The sequence below is a fragment of the Apodemus sylvaticus genome, chromosome 23, assembly GCF_947179515.1.
Source record: "Apodemus sylvaticus chromosome 23, mApoSyl1.1, whole genome shotgun sequence".
Lineage (NCBI taxonomy): Eukaryota > Metazoa > Chordata > Mammalia > Rodentia > Muridae > Apodemus > Apodemus sylvaticus.
Window position 1 is genome coordinate 21,134,946 of NC_067494.1, and position 20,398 is coordinate 21,155,343.

The window sequence follows — 20,398 nt, forward strand, 5'->3', positions numbered from 1 at the left end:
AATAAAATGCTTTTAGGTTAATTGTTACCAAAGCAAGTCATTGTAGTGGATGGGTATTAGTGCACAAATTTTGAATAAAGCCTTAATTAAATGTACATGTATTTGCAAACATGAATTCTATCCTCTGGTGATGGATGGTATCTGATTCCAAGATCGCATTGTGAATTTCAGTTTTATTAAAAAAAAGATTTATTTTGCATTCAGGATAATTAATAATAATAATAATAACAACAATAATAATTAGTAGCAGCAGCAGAGACAGACTGTATGTTCGAGTGCGCGCGCGCGCGCGTGTGTGTGTGTGTGTGTGTGTGTGTGTGTGTGTGTGTGTGTCTGTGTGTGTATGTGTGTGTGTGTGTAGAGCTTAGAGAACATCTTTCAGCAGTCAGTTCTCTCATTCTACCATCTGGCTGCTGGAACAGACACGGGAAATCCCACCGGCTAAGTCACCTCCCTGACACCTCTGTGACTTAAGGCTTGTCTTGTTTTTTCACACACAAGATGATTTAAATATTCTCACTCTTTGTCTTAATTAGACTGGTTTAAGTTATTACTGAATCCGAATAATCAAAGGATAAACTAGTAAGGGCCTATACTGGCTGGGTTTCCTGTGTCAGCTTGACACAGGCTGGAGTTATAACAGAGAAAGGAGCTTCAGTTGGGGAAGTGCCTCCATGAGATCCAGCTGTGGGGCATTTTCTCAATTAGTGATCAAGTGGGGAGGGCCCCTTGTGGGTGGTACCATCTCTGGGCTGGTATTCCTGGGTTCTATAAGAGAGCCTACTGAGCAAGCCAGGGGAAGCAAGCCAGTAAGAAACATCCCTCCATGGCCTCTGCATCAGCTCCTACTTCCTGACCTGCTTGAGTTCCAGTCCTGACTTCCTTTTGTGATGAACAGCAACACAGAAGTGTAAGCTCAATAAACCCTTTCCTCCCCAACTTGCTTCTTGGTCATGATGTTTGTGCAGGAATAGAAACCCTGACTAAGACATGGCCCAATTGCCTAAATACTACACGGAGCATAGAGTCATATATATTCACTGGTTCTCAGTCCACTTTTCTTCTTGAAGTTTCTTCATGGATATTAACAGTATTATAGGAATAGTGACGTGTGTGTGTGTGTGTGTGTGTGTGTGTATGTGTGTGTATGTGTGTGTGCGTTTGCTTGCAGGATAAGACACTTTGCACACAACTAGAATTGTGTTGAGAAATTCCTTTTAGTAGTAAAAGATTCAATGGCTCACACAACATTGTAGCTACACACATTGTTCTGCTTCGAGAAAGTTTTGCAGCAGGAGCTGTTGGATCAGTCCTAATTTCCCTGAAACGGAGATGTGCAGCAATCGTGGAACTGAAGATTCAGAAGTAACACTACCTTTAATTGCTGTTGCAATTCACTGTTGAGTCTGGCCAGAACGGTGTTGGTTTCCTTGTTGCGTCGAATCGATGCCTGGATAGCCTTTTTATCTTTCCCCACAGATCTGAGAAGATAGAGGATCAAAAAACAGCCTTCATTTCTTTGCCATCTTTAACCCCTTTCTCCCAGTGACTTCAAAACAGAGAAGGAGAAGGAACTCCTGCCTTCTTAGCAGAGCTCAACTTCACCTGCTGTTTCAATGGTAACTGAGAACACAGGAGCTTCAAAACCCCAAGACAGCACTGTTACTCTGTAACTCTCATTATTCTGTTGAAGGCATGAGTGAAGTAGCCTGGACCAAGCACCTGCAGACTCTAAGCAGGCAGAGGCTTCTCAGCTTGGCGGGACACTCCACCCCTGCTTGCTATGTATCTCTTCTCTTTCTCTTAGAAATGTAAAAGCTGGGCGGGTAAGGTGGCCCAGGTGGTAAGGGCACTTCCTGGACATGATGACCACAGTCTGAGCCCTGGGATCCCCAGGGAAGAAGACCCAGCCCCCAGAAGGCGCCCACTGACTCCCATATGCAGTGGCAATGTCTGAAGCTGCAGAAGCGGCTCTCTCCTCCCACCACGTGGGCCCTGTGTTGGGACTCTGCTTGTCAGGTGGCGAGCACTTTCACCCACAAGCCATTTCACGCCCCAAAAAGCTCTGAGAGATTTTCTGTTGAACTAAAGAACTAATCTGTCTTTCTGGCTAGTGTTTCTAACTGTGTTTTTGTTGTCAGTAATCAAGCGTACTGGGGAATAACCCGGACTACCTGGGAATAGAAGGCTGCGATGCAAGAACAGCACCTAAGACGCCTGTCTTCTGTGTGTGTTCATCCACATCTGGCCGTAACTCATCTTCTGACTTTAATCTTCTTCTAACAGGTTTTGGTGGTGGAGCCAGAGGTGTTGTGCCTTTGCTCTACAAGACAAGAGAAATGAGCATTCCTAGTGATATCCTAATTAGCAATTTGTGAACACAAACTGCCTTTTTTAAATCCACTTGCTATTAAAAAAGGAGGTTACTCAGCTTATTTAAAAACAAAGTATGTATCTGTGGCAACAGTAACGGGAAAACAGTAGCAAACGCTTATCAGCAGCCGGGCAGAGCTGTGACACTCTTGCTTCTGACTCCCTGGTGCTGGACTGAAGATGTGCACCCCAAGCACACCTGGCTTAGCCATCCATCTTTATGTTCATTTTTAAGATTTATCTTATGTATATGAGTACACTGTAGCTGTCTTCAGACACACCAGAAGAGGGCATTCAATTCCATTACAGATGGTTATGAGCCACCATGTGGTTGCTGGGAATTGAACTCAGGACCTCTGGAAGAGCAGTCAGTGCTCTTAACCACTGAACTATCTCTACAGTTCCCAATCTGAGAAGACCCTTATCCATAGAAAACTGTCCACATTTTATAAAGATGTTTCATACCACATTGGCAGGAACATTAGTAGCTGTCTTTTCTTCCATTTTACTGTCTGCTTGGGCAACCCGAAGAGAGCTTGAGGGGTCAGAAGCTTTTTCAGCCTAGGAATGAATGTAGCATCTCATTACTATATAATTATATGCAGTTAGGCACAGAGCAGGTAACAAAGATGCTAGCGGCTATTCATTCTGACAGGAAATCTGAGGTGAGGATGAGAAACACTGACAGAACCTTGCCAGCTGACTTTCTCCAGCACTGAAGTTGGAAAGCAAGATCTGAGGGCAGGAAGAGAGGAGAGGCAGCCACGGCAGACGCTGAGTCTGCAGCTGCTTGCTGTAAGGCTGACTGGGAAGAGCCCATCCAGCCGAGCACACGAGTGACCATCTCTTAGGCACCGTCACCTCTTCCCCAAGTCCACCTCTGCCTTCCTAGGGACAGTCCACTCCCCTAATAGGCCAGGGGAACTTAGGGCGTGGCAGTGAGAGTTGCCCCACAGTCAGACCATGAAACCTTTAGGTTATGCTAGTCAAACTAACATGGGTTGTTGCATCTGTTAGAGGTGCAACAGCTGAAGCAATCAGAATAGAGATGTCCATATTACCTTTTTCAACTACACACATACATTTTCAATGATTTAAATCAGAGATTCAGATAGACAGTGTCATTAGATTTCTGACCACTAAATCTACAGTTTACAGGAACCATCTGTGAAGATTAGGTTTTAGCATGGTATTGTTTGAGTGAGAGAGAGAGAGAGAGAGAGAGAGAGAGAGAGAGAGAGAGAGAGAGAGTGTGTGTGTGTGTTGTTGAAGTGTGTAGCTTTTGTAACCATGGCCTCTTATCCTACGGAAGTCTTCAATTCCTACTTCCAGAGGCATAGCATTAACCAGGAGCAGTTAGTTGTAAGTGTGGTGCACGTCATACCTACATCCGAATCTTACTAAACGTCATACTGCCAGTGGTCAATAAGGCAGTAGAGAAGAACGGACCCAGGGAGTACACATCCCCACAAGAGGCGGCGGCCGGTGTTTGACTCCCTGTTGCCTCTGCTAACTTAATCTAAGTCTTTTTTACAGCCCATGGGAGGAGACAGTCACAAATCAGCTGAAATCTAGAAAACTCACTGGCAAGACCTCAGGATGCTTCTCGGCTTCATTGTCTTGTTCTTCAGAGACATTTGATGCAGCAAATACTTCAAATTGGCTGAAATCTGCAAAATTTGGTTGTTCTGGTATCTGCTGAGGTGAGGTACTAGTGTGAGTTATTAGACCATCGGCATCCACTGGGCGATGGACAGAAGGACCGGGTGCCTGTCCAATGATTTAGAACACAGAAACAAACGTTAGTATCACCAGTGCCACAGTGTGGCCTTCTTCATGGGGTAGCACGGGACAGTGAGTATCTCAGATATATCTGCAGTTTATCAATCTCTCTCTCAGTGAGATTCCTGCCTCCCGGGCAGATACTCTACATACCCATGCCTCCCTCTGTGGATGCCTTCCTCTTTGGAATGCCTTTCCTGCAGCAACTACCTCTTTATCTTCTGGGTCTGAACTTGGTCACTCACTAGCATCTTCTCAACTGTACTAACCACCAAGGCTGTGCACCAGCACTCTCTAAACATGTGTCCCACAGCACTTCAGTTCTGACCAAGCAGAGAAGTACTTGTCCAGGGAGACAAAGGACAGCATCAGACATCTCCATCTCCTGCCCACTGCTCTTCTGCTGCAGCCCACAACACACCATCATTTGATCCTTAGTAACCCCAATTGTTATTGAAATCTGTACCTTCCAAGAATGTACTGACTGAAGTGCTGACCCTGGAGATGATTATAAATAGATCGAAGTGTCTAGGGCAAAACTCATCCTGAGCACTACAGTAACTGCATTTCAAATGAAACACTGGAGAATCACCTGTGAGGGCTGAGGTCTTGGAGGCACTGCAGGAGGATAGGCAACAACTGCAGCCTGTTGTTGTCCTGTGTGAATGCACGAATCTCGTTAGTGATTACATAATTATTTTACTGTACAAGAATCAGGTGAACGGCCTCATGATATAACACTTCTAAGGGCAGGTGATAACGTTTCCAGGGCAGTTACGAGCTTGTAAAATGCTCTAACGGGGCTGAGCTGTAGCTCAGTGGTGAGCAGATGCCTTGCTGCTCCAGGCTCTGGATTTGACGCATGTGACATGGTGTCTCGCACCTGTAAGTCTAGAAGTTGGGAAGTCAGGCACTGGGATGAAAAGTTACTTCCAAGCTGACTTTGGCTACACAGTGAGTTTGAGGCCAGATGGGGCCATATGAGACTGTGTTAAAGCAAAACCCAAACTGAGAGCTCTACAAGTGACCTAGTGGTCCGATGTCACGGCCTCGCCCCATACTTCATTTCTAGACTGCTGACAAGCTCCTGCCTGTTTTCTCCCCCATTAAATATGCCTTACAGTTAGGAAAACTACATTCTCCCCATTTAAAAAATAGTTTTTAAATTTTATGTCTATTTTATTTTGGTTTTTCAAGACACGCCTTTCTCTGTATAGGAACTAGGCTCCATAGATCAGGCTGTCCTTGAACTCAGAGATCTATCTCCTGAACACTGAGATCATTTGATTTGTCAAATCCACATTCTTCTTAAATGTAAACAAAAAAATGTATCTTGGATTAACTTGAAAACAATGTACATTATAACAATTGATGTATATAATAGTTCCCTAGCCCCTCCCTACCTGTGGAAACTGCGAAGGTCCGGTTCATATCTAGGGATGATGATCTAGAATGAGCAGGCTGTGGCCTGGGAGGGGGAGGTGGTGGCGCAGTGTTGTCAGGTGACGTTCCTGAATGAGACCTGCAAAATTCACCAGTCACAACTGGTTACATTAATGCCAGAGCAGGATCTTTTTTAAGCATTCACACTTGACTCAACAGCCAAGGACTTTATTAGGACTACACTTTCTCAAGCTGTGCCTATTAAGATACTACAATAAAAGCAGCACACTATCTATGCTGTGCCTGAAACAAACAGCTACTCAATGTGCCAAATACCCTTATATAAAGTCATAAATAAGCCTGCCAAACATCTGAAGTCACCGTGCACATGGTTTCTTCAGAACAGACCACACGACTGATGCTTCCCACTCAACTGAAGGCAACACGAGCTGAGAGGCTACTTCCAGAAGAAAGCCTCTAGCTGGCTACTTTTCAACAGCTTGACCATGGTAAGCTAGGACAGACTCTGGTTATACCACAAGGTGCTCATGCGATGTCACCAGAGCTGCCCACTTACAGGTCACTATGCCGACGCTCAACTAGCGCTTGAGAGTCTTTTATTTTGGAAAAGGCTTTCCATAACTCTGGCAAACAGATCTTCACATACAGGGGTAAAAAGAACAAATTCCAAAGCAATCAGAAATCTGAAAACACAGGAGAGCTCCACATATCAAAGAGAGGAAATGAGTGGTGTCTTTTGACTTTCTAAGTCCGGTGGAAATTTGGGAGGGGGTGGTCCACCCCCCAACAGACACGCCGCAAAAGCATTTTCAGTGTATGTAGAATGTGGGAAGCAAGCAGTGCTTGTTCCCTGTGTCTGAGCGGATGTGCGGTCCGCAGACAAGTCCACCACCCACCCTCGCTCATCCCAAGCACTGTTTCCATATCTAAAGGCAGGTGAGCAGGCCGCTCCCACTGGGCCACGCTTCTGGGTGTTTTCGTGGTACTTGCCACAGAATCTCATGCTTATCACCTAAATTCTCACTGTTCTACCGACACAGGATTGCATTAACGTCTACTTCCAAGAAGTTATCAACTTGTTTTAGACCCTTCATAAAATACATAAAAACAAAACAACAATAGGGCTGGTTCCTTTTTATCTTTTAATAAGTAGAACCAAAATATTTGTCTTTTACATAAACTTACAGTTATTTAATAACTTTCAGAGAGCAAATAGTTTGTGCTTGGTGTTAAGTAACTAAATATTCAAGTGCATAAGGAGATATCAACAGTCTTCTTGATATAACACTGACCTTTGCCGAGTTACACTGCTCCCAATCTGCTCTGCGTCAGAGGGGAAAGAGTCCGAGCTACTGTACCCATCTGCTGGTAAAAGAGACCTTCTAGTTAAAAAGCTGCTCGCTAATATTACTCTTTGCATTTTACTCTCTATGCCCCAAGTGTTACAGATTGTTTCGCTGCTTCAAAATTGGAGACATTCAGAGACTGTAGAACAGACTACCAGTTCATTCCCGTGTTACGAACCGTAAAAGTCACATCTGTCATACATAGCTATATAATAGACAGAATAAGTTACAATCTAGACAAAATGAAACAAACAGTACAAAATAAATCACAAAATCATACATATATTGCAATTCCTTCTCATAGAAAAATGTAACTATTGGTTGGCTATCTCTTATATAAAATGCTTCAGGCCAAAATGCTTCTGCCCTCCCCTGCCCCCTACAGATTTAAAGTATTTGCATAAACATGAGATGCCCAGAGAACAGAACTGAGTGTAAACATATACCCATCCATATCTATTATGATCATGAGCATAGCCATTTGCATTGCGCCCTTGTAATGCAATCTGTCAAGAGCTCAGGTATGATGCCATTTTGATATTCAAAAAGTTTGGACTCTGAACCAGTTCTTATTTTGGATTTGAGATTACTGTTGTTGACTCTGTATTATAAACTCACAAAATATAATTTAAAGCAGACAATAAAATGGTTAACCAGGCACACCGAGAATGTGAACCATCATTTTCTTGTTTTTATAGTAGGTATAACTTGCTTTGTAGTAGAAAACAGCTACTTTCACATAAAAGATTAGAAATGGTTAAAGAAAGCAAGCTTGCTTTATCTGGGCATGGCGGCACTGTGCGCATACGAGAGGAACTTTCTTTGCTACCGTAGCCTCTGCTCTCCCTTGGCTGCTGAGGTCTCTCGACTCCTTTATGCTATGCTATGCTACACAGGTAAGCAAGCCCTCTAGTGACCAGTCTCTTCCTCCTGAAGAGACTGAAGCAAGCACGGTTCCAAGCCTGGCCAGTCCTCCCCACTTGCCCCCCCCCCCCTACACACACACACACTTCTTGTGATTGGACTGTAACCTTCTATCTCAGTGCTTGCCTACTTTTGGCCTGGAACTACAACAGAAGGGTGAGTACTTTAAGAAGGTCTCCTATCTCTCCTCTATGGACAACTCTCTAATGACTTTTGACACCATCCAGTAGGCGTGAGAAGGCTGTCCTAGCCCCTCTACTGCCCTCTCACTTGCTACCCTGCTTACCACCGCCACTCTAGTCCAGGCCACTGCCTGCTGTCTGCAGACCCAAGCTTCCTGCCTAAGGGCCGCACACTGGCTGTTGCCTGTCTTTTAGTCATTCTTTCCCATAAGCCACAGAGTTGTCACTCAACTCCTTCAAATTTTAAGACAAATGTTATCATCTAATAAAGCCTTCTTTGTTCTCATTTAAAACGACACTCTCCTTCCCTTTCCCAGCTTTCAAGTTCTATTCATGAAATTAGCTTTCCTTTCACGTAAGAGTCACCCCATCTGACCGCAATCTAAACCCTTATAAACTCAATACAGATGAAGGCTTGTTCTGTTCTGTTTACTGCTAGATCCCTGCCCCTAGACTGGAACCTGGCACACAGCATCCGATTACCATGGCTGGATGAAGGAACATCCATGTTTTGTGAGAAACAAAAAAAAGATCAGGGGAAGAGCCAAAGGAGCACACAGTGAAGACAGAGGGTCTGCCTTGAAGAGGGTGACGATGACAGGGGCGTCACCTCATACAGTGCACAAGGTTTTGAGGAGTTATTGTCCCCTATTTTACAGTGGACACTGTACTAAATACAGATTTCAATTCCGCAGACTTTAAATTTATCTAATAAACTCAAATGAGAGATATGATGCTATCTTTTACTTACCTACGGTATTTCCAGAAGGAAATTTTACTGATGAATTGATTTTATTTTCTTCTGAAAGGTCAGATGGTTTCACAAGTAATGGGCTGGTGGGATTAGTATGATCTAGTAGAGAATTAAGAGGTTACAATACAAGAGACAGACATTTCATTGATAAAATTCATAGAAGACTGAATCACGATTAGATTTCACTTAGATATTGCAAAAGTGTCATATAAGATGACACTTTTAAATGATTTTAAATAAAACTGAATATAAACCTGTTTATGGGCAATGCTATCTTCTACAATAAGAGATCATTTACCTTCCTGTCTTGTCACTTGGTTAACGTTTTCCCTATAGCATAGAGAACAAACGACCCAAAATCTGGGTTATAAATGACGACAATGCCGTCTTACAAAGATTTGCTCTGAGAAGCCTTAATTAAGCTGGGAATGGTGCTGCCCACCTGGAGCAGCAGCACACAGGAGGCGGGAGCAGGGGGGCTGGAGGCCAGCCTGTCACGGCGGGGACCCGCATGGCTGCATAGGACCATCTGTGACTTCAGGTACAAAGCATTCAATGGTCTCCTCAGACACCAGACACACAGGGCTGCAGACATATTCACCCAGAGAACGTACTTATACGTGTAAAATAGCATACACGTAAAATAACATGAATTTAAACAACAACAAAAAACCCAAACAGACTCTAGGACACCATAAGCATCTCATTTTCAAATGATCTTAAATTTATTTTGTGAAAATTTCCATAAACACTCCTATTTTATAAAGATTTATATGAAATAATTTCCTTTTTAAAAATACGATATTGTTTAAACATATAGTCCTTCAGGCACATACAAGTATAGAGAAGAATGAGGTTAAAAAAAAATAAACAATTGCTAGTCGGGTGTGGTGGAGTATATCTTTACTTCTCTGGAGGCAGAGGCAGGTAAATTCAGGGACAGCCTGGTCTACCACGCGAGTTTCAGGGCGGGCAGGGCTATGAAATGAGACACTGCCTCACAAAACAAACATCCCCCCTCCCCCACACACACTAAGAATAAAACCACCAAAGAAAATTATTTATGAGAGAAAGTTGCCAGTCCACAGAGTGAATCCCTTCCCTCTGCGGGCGGCACTTAAATGGGAGCGGCCTGGGCGTGGCCCTTACCTCCGCCTGCTCTCTTCAGCTCCATCTCCTGCATGTGGATTTTGCTTGGAGTCATGCGAATGGGAACCGGATGCACAATAGCAGTATCCTAGAGACAAATGAAGTGACATCTGCATTAGGAATTGTGGGAACCTGGGGACTAACACCACCAAAAGCTCCTGCACACATCTTTCTCATTCATAGTAATGCAAAGGTGACATCTTTAAAAAGTAACAGCTCAATTTAAGAAAATCAAGTTTACACGATGAATAATTTGATTTCATAAAGTAATTTGAAGTTAAATGATTAAAGAAATTCATGAAATCCGCTTATTAAAAACAGAGTTCAAAACAGTATTTGAAAACAAGCTACAATGATGTGATGAGATTATATAAATGTTAAGTTTGAGGAAAATCAAACTATTTATGGGAGTTTAAAAGCTAACCAGCAGACTGAAAGTTGTTTTTATTAAACTGCTCAATTTTTTTTTAACCTATAAAACGAAAATAACTAGAAGTCTGTTCTACTGCAATTGTAGGTACAATAACTGCTTCCTATCCAGAAAGGCATACACTAGAGATACAAGAAAGACCCCCAAACTAACAGGCCAGTATTTCATGACTATAATACATCAAGCATGTCTACGCTGATTTCAGGAGTAAAGCAGTTGATAGCAGTGACTTCTGAGAAGGAAGGAAGGAAAGAAAAGAAGGCAAGGAAAAAGCAACATCCCAGAACCAGGAGGAAGGCGGAGGGGGGAGAGCGTCTCTCTGCAGCTGAGAGCCTCTGGAGAGCAGCCAGATCCCCATCACTGGATGTGGCTTCAGTGACTGGAGAGCTCTGGTGAGGAGGGTGTGGCCCACAAAGCATATCACACCCGCATAAACCCCAGCAGCAGGCTCTGTCCACTTCCTTTACCTACTCAAATCATGTAAAAGCCACCTCCAGTTGCACATCTGTATCATGTATTTGGGTACCTAATTAACGTAATTCAGAACTTTATACTGTCGTACTTAAGCTCATCTCTCTGCATTTGCTACTTGCCGTCCAACCAACTACTCCTTTCTGTCTAATCCACCCCGCCTACTCTCCATTCCACTAAGAGCTCGTCCCTTTGACCCATCATCACTTCTTCACACTGTTAGCTGAGTCATCCTCTACAATGGCCTCTCCTTGCCTATGTATGTCACCCTGGCACTCAGGGAAGTTGGTATTAGTCTAGTCTACCAAGAGGTCTCCAACTGGGTTCAACTTCATTCATTAATTCCAGCCCTTCCCCCTCTCTGCTAGGAAGGAAGGAACTCCCACTTTTAATCAGGACACACAGGGAACTTACAGAGCTCCCTCCGGCCATGCTTGCCAGTGTCCATTTTGGAACCTGCCAGCTTTCCAGACTCTAACTTTAAGACAAGGCTTTCTTCCTTCTTTTTCCATCTCCGCCTTCCTGACAGCTACCAGGAAGGGTCAAACGGCCCTTTCACAGGGTTGTCTAAGGCCATCAGAAAGCACAGTTATTTACAATTCACAACACTAGCAAAATGATAGTTATGAAGTAGCAATGGCAATAATTTTATGGTTGGGGGTCAGTACAACATGAAGAACTGCATTAAAGGTTAATAACATTAAGTAAGCTGAGACCCACTGAGCTACAGTTTGCTAGCTCTGCCATTTTCCTTTCAAATGCTAATAAAAGGGTCCTTGAGCTTAAAAAAAATTAGTTTCATCATACAAATTATATACCTTCTTTTGACCAAAACTTCCCCAAACACTTTGGCCTGAATTAGCCAATTCCTTCTTTGCCTATAGTTTTACCCAGTTTTAGACCATGATAATTATCACAACTAGCATTATGATTATCAACTAACAATATTAAACTGGTTTATTTAAGGTTGGAATCTTGCTTCTGGCATCTTTTATTTCTATAGAGTATTAAAGAGGTGATACCACCAAATAAGGTGAGCTGCCTGTTCTCTATCAGGTGCTCAAGCTATTTTTATATGCTGAACTGCTCAGTTCTATAGCATCAACAACAGGTATAAATCAGGATAAAGACTCATGCATTATACTAGCCATCAGTCTAGAATTTTCTTCGTGTGATAGTGACATTCACTCTAGCAGAAGCATATCCTACTAGAAGTTACTATTTGATAAATCGTTTAAGAAAAGAAGAAAACTTTGTGGAAATGGGCTCATCAGAGCTTCAGTTTCACTAGAAATGACAGCCCAATTGGCATCATCCTGACGTGCCTATGAGCTGCTAACACTGTGTAAAGTGTGACATCGTGTGACAAGTTATCAAGTGCCACTAGACCAGGGTGGAGTCTTCACAGACACTTACTCAGCAGATGACAATGAACATTTTGTTTTTAGAAGCCCTTCATTAAAGATTCCCAAGCATAAAAATGTTAAAACCACACTAGCACAGTAGTGTACTTTTCTTTGTTCTCACCCCTCCACGATGCCCTGATTCACTTAATTGCAACCCTGGTTTACACAAGCCTCACAGAGGGTCATCTGAGATTGTGGCTACAGCTGTGGTCTATCGACAGGCAAAACTCAGGTATTAAATGAGGTGCAAGACGCCAACTATAAGGGCACACAATTAACTGAATGTAGAGTCTCCTAATTGAGACTCTAAAGGGAAGATGGGAAGAGGTTAGAGAACAAAGATTTAAGTTCACTACCACAAAAGAAAAAGCATTATAGATAGCACATTGTAAGTATTTAAAAGCATCACATACATTTGACCAAATTCAGAAGTCTAAATTCAAGTTTAAAAATCTCAATGAACATCTCTTATTTTCTCAAAATTTCATGCCACACTATAGATAGTGATGGAAAGTACTAAGCTGTATAAAAAGTTTCAGCTCTTTCCTGATTCATCGAGGCAGTGTCTTTATGTAGTCACGGATCACTGGTTTCAAGCTCTAAAGTGCTAGGATTGCAGGCATGTGTCACCATGCCCTGCCGAGCTATATAGTTTTTAATACCAGTGTTGGCACTTATAAATCTGGACTTTATTTCTAAGATATGATAAGAATATCAAATATGTTTTCTACATTTCCTACCAGTCATGAATAGGGGTTAAGTGTAGCCTGGGCTAAACAAGACTCAAAATAAAACCAAAAGCAACAAATAACTAAACGAAATTCTCCCCAAATAATGCTCTTAAAGAGTGTCTGAGAGTGTTAATACTATCAATAATTATTTTCTGTCTTTTAAGGGTTAGGAAAAAAAAATCAAGCTTTTTTTTTCTTTGCTAATTCATAAAACATTTTCATGAGTTAAACTATGTTAATAACTAGAAGAAAGAAGTAAAAGAAAACAAAGCTAAAAGCTAAAGGAAACTTAAAGGTAAACTCAATTATAGAATGTGTCATGTCCCAAGAGACCAGAAATGTGGCTAACAAGTAGTAAAAACTTCAATGTTTTCTTATTTCTCTTAAGTTTTCAAAGATTAAAAACAAAGACAAGAGCCTTAAATATAGTAAGAGAGGAAACAAATGCATGGGTAATCCACATATTAACTGGCCTTGGAAACAATATAGTTTTATCATTTTAAAAATACCCACACGTTATGTTTGGCTAGCTATACAAATGCCCCATCTCCGCTAGAGCGGTATTTGAATGGCACTTTCCCCAAAAGACTGATGAGCGCTGCTGCCTTCGACCAGAACATCCAGGGAGAATGTGTCTGCTGTGCGGTGGAGCTTGGGCGTTTGGCATGTGTGTGGCTCGTGGTTTAAACCACACTGTGTGCTGTGGGGCACAGACACGGGTACCATGAGTCACTCTCTGCACTTCTCTACTCTGATCATCAAAAACAAAAGCAAAAGCAAAAACAAAACAAAACAAAAACTTTCACGCCCTTCTTTCTTCCTTCCTTTTTGTTTTTACACAGTGTGCTTGTTAGTAGTGTCCTAAAGAGAGAAAGAGCAAGTCAAGGAGTGAGCACTGGGGACTAGCGACTGCTATCCACAGTTTAAACGTTTCCAAGCACTCGATGGACAGGCGGGGCGCAACTCTATGGGAACAGAGTTAACTTTTTAAAATCAGGATATGAACTTTGTAGCATTTTTTAAAATGTGACACAGGAAATCACAGAAAGACAAGACATGCTGCACAGAACTAATCTGTAACTATAAATCAGTTTACTTTTGTTGTGCTGAACTTAACACACTAATTAAACAAAAGTTATGATAGTAGAAATATTTGAAAATGACACTGTGTAAATATTTACATACAGAGTACATGTTACATGATGTGTAAGCATACAAATAAAATATGTAATTGAAACAAGCAGTATATGTTTAGTAAAACATACACTCAGCAGATGTAACATGGCTAAGCAGACCGACTATCACAAAGATACTCGTTACAGACATAAACATAGTTTTCTCTCATCAAAAAACCTACAAAATACGAAGAATGGCAAAAATGCTCTTCTACTATGGAGCACATGAAAATCCAAAGACCTGCCACACCCCTCTAAGCACTGCACTGAATCGTGCATATCAGCTAAACACCAGAATGATGGGTACTGGGTTAATAAAATTAATTTCAAACAAGCAAGCTAAGTGATTGACTTACAGGATCAGCTGGTGCAATGTTAGAATCAAATTGGGTCAGAGTTTGTGAGCTTGAAGAGCGTTCACTAAATGTCTCCCACTGCTGAACAGACAGAGGAGAGACAAGTCAGCATGGGAATGCACAGGAGATCACTGGAGAGACTGAGCAGAGTCGTTCAGAGGCTGCACTGCAAGCTGCATTTCGCAGGATCAACAAAACTCTGTAGTCTGTAATTCCCATAATCGCTTCATACTTATCTGTGCTGGGCCATCTTATGAGAAGGTGAATACCTTCATAAGCAAATGTACAGTAAAAATTTAATGTAATCTCTATGGATGAGATTAAAACTTGTACAGAATTAACACTCAAACATCATAAAGGAGACAGCATAAGTGATGGAAATGGCGACCAGGCAGAAACGCACAGGGCCGTGTGGACTAGAACAACGCTAGACTTAGATCCTGTTCACACCTGTCACAGCACTGATCCACACACAGGAGCCGAGGACCTCAAGTGCTAACCGACCCGAGCATCCAGTGCGGCCCCTGAACGACGAGTCCGTCGTGTTCGTGCACATACCTTATACATTTGCATACTTAATATAACACAAAATGCAAGGAATTCTGGAATTAATAACGTTTTAGCTTATTTATCGATTTGTAGCAAGTCAACCTCTGCGGTCAGCACTGCAAACAGGGCCATGCCAGATCACAAGCCAGAGCTGCCAATCAGGCCCCTCCCCATGCTAGGAAAACGAGAATGCAGCCACGAGAGCAAATCAAGCATCTGAGTATGTGTTACACAGGAGATGCACGGGAAAAGCCACTTTCTAAAAGAGGTACACAAAGAAATATCATACCTCTTAAAACAGGTGGAATGATAAGTCAACATTAATTATAGTAAATTCCATTTGAGATCTTAGTAACAGTACAGATTTTTTTCATCAAAGTTGTATTAAAACTATTATTAAATCTGATTCTTAAAAATGATAAGTTGTCCCCTGAGGAAGGAAACATCTACTTACACACACACAATATATACACATGAATGCTTACACACAGACACAACTACCTCATAACCTAAGTCCTTCTTATAAATTCAGTTTGTAAGAGGATATATACTTTTTATGCTTCAAAGTTCAACTTTCTATTTAAAATAGTGATACTCAATTTGAGTAGATATGTAGAAATTAAGTTTTAGCAAATGAGAATACTGCTAAAAATTATCTACAAAAAATGGCTAATAAAAGCAGTTGATAACTTTTCCTTACAAGTCACAAAGAGAAAAATGTTAGTTCAAAGTTGTAACAAAAGCTTACAACAGTTCATTTTTAATATGGGCTTTCACATCAGAAACTGATTTAACAAATTTGGTAATAGAATTAATTTCTTCGGCAAACAGCTTACATGCAGAACTCAGCCCCCTGGAAGGCAGTGGGTCTCACCTTCAGGACAAGGACAGTAGTTAACAGCTCTAGGCTCTGGCACCTGACCCTGGCATACTCACTAGGCTGTGTGGACCTGGCTGGGTTACACAGCCTCTCTGTGTTCAGTTTCACCGTCTTTAACATGAAGTTAGTAATACCCACCTCGCAGGAGTGTGGTGACAGACTAAGGCATTAAATCAGGTGAAGATTTAAACAGACTGGCATATCAAAAGTGCTTTAAAAAGTTAGGGATTTTAGTGTTTTATCTCATACATCTCATCTATATCCAGAACTAAATAAACACTGAAATAATAATGGGTTTGTGGGAGATAAAATATAACCTAAATTTATATTCTGAGTAGATATTTTAATAGGTATTACCAAAACACCTTAAAATCATTGTCTTACTAGCTTTTTAAGCATAGCATTAATTCCATAGCAAATATGCATAACAAAATTATGTCATTTATGATTTTATTACTAGGCATTGTAAAAAAAAAAAAAAAAACCTGGTAGGACTTTTTGAGAGGGATAATGCATGCACCTGGAATCAGAACTGAAATGTATATATTTATCTTCATCTCTCCATATCACGCCTAAATTCTTTTAGAATGGATACGGACCCCTTAAACTTTGGGAAGAGTTACTTTTATGTATAAACTGTAAGAACTGGCTAAAAGCACTGTTAACGTCATACTGCTTTTTAAAAACCGAAGTGCAGCTTCATAAGCACCTCTCTTACTCTCCATAAGCTACCTCTCCTAGCAAATTCTTGCAAGCTGTCCTCCTTCCCTCCTCACAGGCAGGAGTGCTACTGTGTTTACACCCGGAGGGGGGTGGGGCAAGGCACAGCTGCCTGGGCTGTTCTTAGGTCCTCAGAAGGCAGCACAGAGTCAACACAACAGCAAGGTCGCCATTTCTCAGCAGCCCTAAACTAGTTGACTTTAACAAAACATTATCTTGCTTTAAAAGACAGAAAAGCAAAACGCTTACTTTCCCCTAGAAGTCAACAAATTTACTTTTGTAGATATAAAACTTGTTTAGAAAGCTAGTAGCAGAGTTCTGCAGAGCACAGTCTTTACAGAATGGGCAGGTGCACAAGCCCTTCCACTTAATGCTAAGAGTGGCCTAAGACCCAGTAACTGGAGAGCTGTGTTTGTCCCTATTCTGTTGGGCACACTACTGGTCGTATCAATGTGGTAAAATTACTTCATTTTGTACTATTATTATTTTCTTTTGGTGTCTCTCTCTACAGAGCTCTGGCTGTCCTGGAACTCATTATATAGACCACTTAAGCTGGCTTCGAACAGGAAAAGATCCTCTGCCTCCCAAGTGCTGGGATTAAAGGTGTGCGTTTACCATGTCTGGCCTCCATTTTGTATTTAATAAAACTAATTATAAGTAGTTTGTGTTGCATGAAAATACTCTTTCCATGCAGAAAGCTCCACTAGTGATTTGTCTCTTGTATCACTTCATGCCAAGATTGCAAATATATCCTCATACACTCTACTTATTTAATTATGTCGACTCGGTGCTGATGAGACAGCAATCCTGCTCCTGAACCCCCTTGTCAGGGGATCTGGTTAAGTTGCTCCCCTTTGACTTTCATTTGCCCCCCAATTCCCAAGGCTGAAACCTTGATGGTGGGAGAGAGGGTGGAAACCACATGATTGTGTAGGCAGTACAAAAACTTCAGAAGCCACATGATTAATATGATTTCTGTTACTGTCTCTCTGAGGTCTGGACTGTATGTCTGGGAGGAATCCTATGCTGTGTGTGTATACTGGAGAAATCCTGTGATATGTGCATGTGCTGGATAAGTCCTATGTTGTGGATATACTGGAGGAATCTTGTGCTGAAACTTCTTCCCGTAAACAAGCTAATTTCAAGCAGAGAAGGGGAAGTTTTGCTAACCTCGCTGCTCTGATTCAGCTCTGGCCAGGTCTGGTTCAGTGACGGCATCGACGGTGACTTGCTTGGAGGCGCTTCTGCAGGAGAGCCTGAGTAACCTACCTCACCTGGCTGGTCCCCCACATCTGCAATTTAGACATAGAAAGTTCCCATCAACAACATATTTCGTATGTTATCAAAAAATAACATAATTTTTGATGATGTTACATATTTATAAATAAGTAACATAATTTTTGCATAAGTGGTAATTTATACTCTCAACTTCCTTCTCAAAGTACATACTTTAACAGATAACACTTATTATTTATAGTCTCCTTAACATGATGGCTCCCAAACTATTCAGGAAAAGAAAGGCAAGTTAGAAGTAAACAAAAGAACAACACAATAGATAATAATGTAGTTCTGACAGCAGGGATGGATTCCTCTCAAAGGAATCCAGGGAGCACTCCTCAGCAAGGAGACTGAAGGATCCCCCTTCCGGCCCTGGAGTCTGGGGTACTCTAATGCCAAGTGGAGCACTGCCCTACATGCTACAGTCACGGCCTGTGAGGCCCCACAGTAAAGAAACTGTTAGTCAGCTTTTCCCAATACAAAATGCTTCCTAGCAAACAAGATCCTTCAGCTTTCCCTTGGAATGATTTTGAAAACTGTCCATCAGTAACATTTTCTCAAACCTTCCTGTTAGCATACAGCTGAACCTCAGGAGTGGAGTCGGCACGCCCAGATGTCCACATACAGTCCAACAAGCCCAAACGGAAGGCTTGTGTGTGTTTTAGGGGTTTTTGTTTTGTTTTGTTTTGTTTTGTTTTTGCCAGGGCTCAAACCCAGGGCCTCGTGTATGTCAAACACATGCTCTTCCTGCCACCGAGCTGTGTGGTGGGCCACCCGATGCCTTCTTATTTCACTGTGTACTCCAGTGTTTCCACACTGGAGCGAGATAGCTACAAACTACCCTATGGCTTAAAAATGCACATTTGGTATGTTTAGATACCATATTCTACTTTGAATTTCATTTACACCTTAAAGTATCTCGAAAATTATACTTAAAACAGAAGGAGTTTCAATGACAACTAAATCCCAATTTTCCAAGTTTTACAAAGCTCTGACTATATCCCCTATCAACAGGAATCACATAATGAAATATGATTCTACCATCTGTTCATTTGACCATGGGAGAATTAAGGAAACTAGTCCTCAGTTATTTTCATCAAAATGAAAGACATTTGCTAACAATGTTGGCATTCTACTTTGGATTTCTAAATAAACAGCTCTACAAGAACACTCAGCAGGCCACAGTTCCTAAACTTTCACTGCAGTCAGAAGCCTTCCGGGTCTGTGCCCAACACGGTATCTAATACATAGATGCGCACAAGTATTTATTGAAGTTGCTTACTTTCTGAATTAAATTCATTTCCATTTTCTCAGAATCACAATTAACCACTGATGGTTGTAACAGTGTTCAAAGTTTCCCTTCTTCCTGTTGTGTACAGACTCTCCAATTTCCCATTCACTCACCCCCAAGCTTCTCTCTATAGTAACACCGTACTCAAGTTCTAGTTTAGAGCCCAGTACCACACTATGACTTTACATTTTAAAATCAGGTGCTATTTCTATTTCTTCTTTCTTAGTCCTAGATCTTCATAAGAGAGGTGGAGGGCAGTATAGAACCAACAGAGGTCGGAGACTATCAGATACTGCTCTGTAATGACATTCAACAGCACATGAACTTGTACGGAAACCTAGTAGCAGGCAATGCCTTCTCAGGCAGTTTGGGGTTTCTGTGGGAATAAACACAGTGGACTCCTCCATCCCACCTCAAAGATAATAAAGAAAAATTAGTCTTGCGGGGGGGGGGGGAGAGATGCTGGCTGTATATATGACAGCTACTAAGTGTAATGGTCTAGGGGATAACCAAGAAGTATCTTTAGGAGTCTCCTGCTGGCTGCTGGAAAGGGAAGAAGAGTCCTTTTTCTTCAGGGATGCAAACCCTGAGACTAGTCATGGCCCTACATCTGCGCATATACAAGCAGCACAAAGTCAACTCAGTGAATCTAAAGAGAACCTGGAACTAAGAGGCAATAGTTGGGGTAGTGGCTAGAGGGGCGGAAATGGGGGTGGATTTGACTAAAACACAATATATATGCCTGAAATTCTCAAAAAATTCAAAAAAGAATGATCTCATAATAAAAGAAAATTAAAAATTAAAAAAATTAAAATAGTACTGACTACAGGAAGAATTTCTAAACTAATCAATTTAAAGCCAGACTCTTATCAGACTAAATGTAATATTACGTTCCAATAAATTCTGGCCCACTTATACTGCAATATCATTTTAGGGCACTTACTACTCGCCATAGATTCTGAGAACTCGCCTGACCCGCTACAAAGCTACAGTGGATCTAGCCTCTAGAAGCTGAAAATGAGAAAGTTAGTTACCCAAGTAATTACATCTTATAATTATCTTCCCAGAAAACTATGGGCCAGAGAGCTTCCTTCTTGGATGTATCCCAGATTGCTACAGGGGTCTCAAACTCAAAGTTATTTGTGTAATGTCATTAATTTTCAGTATGTTGATACCGGCCCCAACAGAGCAAAAGCA

The 20,398-nt window shown here is 41.6% G+C and overlaps 1 protein-coding gene across 6 annotated transcripts in view; it reads right to left on the reverse strand.

Moving 5' to 3' along the window:
* The window catches only part of Reps1 (RALBP1 associated Eps domain containing 1), a 67,198-nt gene that overhangs the window by 490 nt on the left and 46,310 nt on the right, over positions 1 to 20,398 (reverse strand). For 2 of the 6 annotated variants that reach the window (XM_052169405.1, XM_052169402.1), the window contains exons 9-19: positions 17,803 to 17,924; positions 14,484 to 14,564; positions 9,915 to 10,002; positions 8,763 to 8,864; positions 6,852 to 6,924; positions 5,559 to 5,677; positions 4,748 to 4,812; positions 3,958 to 4,143; positions 2,839 to 2,934; positions 2,175 to 2,323; positions 1,376 to 1,481 (exon numbers count right to left, since the gene is read on the reverse strand). In XM_052169405.1, the coding sequence (XP_052025365.1) occupies positions 1,376 to 1,481; positions 2,175 to 2,323; positions 2,839 to 2,934; positions 3,958 to 4,143; positions 4,748 to 4,812; positions 5,559 to 5,677; positions 6,852 to 6,924; positions 8,763 to 8,864; positions 9,915 to 10,002; positions 14,484 to 14,564; positions 17,803 to 17,924 (1,187 nt within the window). The remainder of the gene's footprint in view (positions 1 to 1,375; positions 1,482 to 2,174; positions 2,324 to 2,838; positions 2,935 to 3,957; positions 4,144 to 4,747; positions 4,813 to 5,558; positions 5,678 to 6,851; positions 6,925 to 8,762; positions 8,865 to 9,914; positions 10,003 to 14,483; positions 14,565 to 17,802; positions 17,925 to 20,398) is intronic. The other 4 variants (XM_052169404.1, XM_052169403.1, XM_052169408.1 and 1 more) reach the window with 4 other exon arrangements.